At 44.8% G+C, this 2,974-nt stretch overlaps 1 protein-coding gene across 1 annotated transcript; it reads left to right on the top strand.

The window, feature by feature from the left end:
- The first annotated feature begins 212 nt into the window (after nt 1-212).
- Nucleotides 213-2,422, top strand: LOC117330043 (activating signal cointegrator 1 complex subunit 2 homolog). Its single transcript, XM_033888262.1, has 3 exons — nt 213-405; nt 664-1,779; nt 2,067-2,422. The coding sequence occupies exons 1-3, from the start codon at nt 213-215 to the stop codon at nt 2,420-2,422; spliced, it is 1,665 nt and encodes a 554-aa protein (XP_033744153.1).
- Nucleotides 2,423-2,974: the final 552 nt, after the last annotated feature.

The following is a 2,974-nucleotide window of genomic DNA, read 5'->3' as shown; positions in this document are numbered from 1 at the left end:
TAGTGCAAACCAGTGGTAAAGTCGACACGAAAGGCCAGCAAAATGAGGCGTGGTAACACCATAGAGAAAGAACAAATGCAACAATCTACCAGTAACTGGTGAAACATCAAAACTAGGAAACTAGGACACATCAAATCAATAGAGAAACGAGGACTTTAACAGAAAAAAATAGGAACCAGAGACAATTCCAGGAAAGAAGGCAACATCAAATCATGCAACAGAAATCCAGGGCATACCAAATTAACAGGAGCAGCGGACACACAAAACCAACAGGAGCCAAGGATACACAAAACCAACAGGAGCAAAGGATACACAAAACCAACAGAAGCCAAGAATACACAAAACCAACAGGAGCCAAGGACACACAAAACCAACAGGGGCAAAGGACACATAAAACCAACAGGGGCAAAGGACACATAAAAACAACAGGGGCAAAGGACACATAAAACCAACAGGAGCCAATGACACACAAAACCAACAGGAGCTAAGGACACACAAAACCAGCAGGAGCCAAGGACACACAAAACCAACAGGAGCCAAGGATACACAAAACCAATAGGAGCCAAGGATACACAAAACCAACAAGAGCCAAGGACACACAAAACCAACAGAAGCCAAGGACACACAAAACCAACAGAAGACAATGACACACAAAACCAGCAGGAGCCAAGAATACACAAAACCAACAGAAGACAAGGACACACAAAACCAACAGGAGCCAAGGACACAAAAAAACAACAGGAGCCAAGGACACACAAAACCAACAGGAGCCAAGGACACATAAAACCAACAGGAGTCAAGGACACACAAAACCAACAGGAGCCAAGGACACAAAAAAACAACAGGAGCCAAGGACACACAAAACCAACAGGAGCCAAGGATACACAAAACCAACAGGAGCCAATGACACACAAAACCAACAGGAGCCAAGGACATACAAAACCAACAGGAACCAAGGACACACAAAACCAACAGGAGCCAAGGACACCCAAAACCAACAGGAGCCAAGGACACACAAAACCAACAGGAGCCAAGGACACACAAAACCAACAGGAGACAAGGATACACAAAACCAACAGGAGACAAGGACACACAAAACCAACAGGAGCCAAGGATACACAAAACCAACAGAAGCCAGGGACACACAAAACCAACAGAAGCCAATGATACACAAAACCAACTGGAGCCAATGCCACACAAAACCAACAGGGGCAAAGGATACACAAAACCAACAGGAGCCAAGGACACACAAAACCAACAGGAGACAAGGATACACAAAACCAACAGGAGACAATGACACACAAAACCAACAGGAGCCAAGGATACACAAAACCAACAGAAGCCAGGGACACACAAAACCAACAGAAGCCAATGATACACAAACCAACAGGAGCCAATGCCACACAAAACCAACAGGGGCAAAGGATACACAAAACCAACAGGAGCCAAGGACACACAAAACCAACAGGAGACAAGGATACACAAAACTCACAGTTGCAAAGGGCACACAAAACCAACAGGAGCCTAGGATACACAAAACTAACAGTTGCAAAGGACACACAAAACCAACAGGAGACAAGGACACACAAAACCAACAGGAGCCAAGGATACACAAAACCAACAGAAGCCAGGGACACACAAAACCAACAGAAGCCAATGATACACAAAACCAACAGGAGCCAATGCCACACAAAACCAACAGGGGCAAAGGATACACAAAACCAACAGGAGCCAAGGACACACAAAACCAACAGGAGACAAGGATACACAAAACTCACAGTTGCAAAGGGCACACAAAACCAACAGGAGCCTAGGATACACAAAACTAACAGTTGCAAAGGACACACAAAACCAACAGGAGCCAAGGACACACAAAACCAACAGGAGACAAGGATACACAAAACCAACAGGAGCCAAGGATAAACAAAACCAACAGAAGACAATGACACACAAAACCAACAGGAGCAAAGGATACACAAAACCAACAGAAGACAAGGACACACAAAACCAACAGGAGCAAAGGATACACAAAACCAACAGGAGACAATGACACACAAAACCAACAGGAGCAAAGGATACACAAAACCAACAGGAGCAAAGGATACACAAAACTAACAGGAGCCAAGGATACACAAAACCAACAGGAGACAATGACACACAAAACCAACAGGAGCCAAGGATACACAAAGCTAACAGGAGCCAAGGATACACAAAACCAACAGAAGACAATGACACACAAAACCAAGAGGAGCCAAGGATACACAAAACCAACATGAGACAAGGACAAACAAAACCAACAGGAGCCAAGGACACAAAAAACCAACTGGAGCCAAGGGCACACAAATCCAACAGGAGCAAAGGATACACAAAACCAACAGGAGCAAAGGATGCACAAAACCAACAGGAGCCAAGGAGACACTAACCGAAAGGAAACAAGGAATAAAAAAAGACTGTAATCGAAGATACACCAAGCGCAAAACTAACAGGAGTCAAGGATGAGCAAAACAGGATTAAGGGACGTACTCAACTCACACGTCACAATAATACACCAAATCAACACAAGTAGCGGACACACAGGAGACAAGGGCACACCAAACTTATAGGAGCTAAAGACACACAAAACCATCAGGAGCCAAGAATACATAAAACCAACAGGACCCATTGACACACCGAATCAACAGGACACAAGGACACACACAATCAATAGGACACAACGCCAAACCAAACTAACAGAAATATAGAGGACACACCAAACCAATAGGAGTCAAGATCACACCAATCCAACAGGATCCAAGGGACTACCGTAGTCGAAGACACATTACACAAAAGAAGTAAGGACACATCAACTAACAGGAGCCGTAGACACATCAACTAACAGGAGCCGAGGATACACTAAACAAACAGGGGCCGAGGACACATCAATCAAACAGGGGCCGAGGACACATCAATCCAACAGGGGCCGAGGACACATCAA

Source organism: Pecten maximus, chromosome 6 (genome assembly GCF_902652985.1).
Source record: "Pecten maximus chromosome 6, xPecMax1.1, whole genome shotgun sequence".
Classification (NCBI taxonomy): domain Eukaryota; kingdom Metazoa; phylum Mollusca; class Bivalvia; order Pectinida; family Pectinidae; genus Pecten; species Pecten maximus.
Note: the sequence above shows the minus strand (reverse complement) of the source record. Positions and strands in the feature narration are given on the sequence as shown.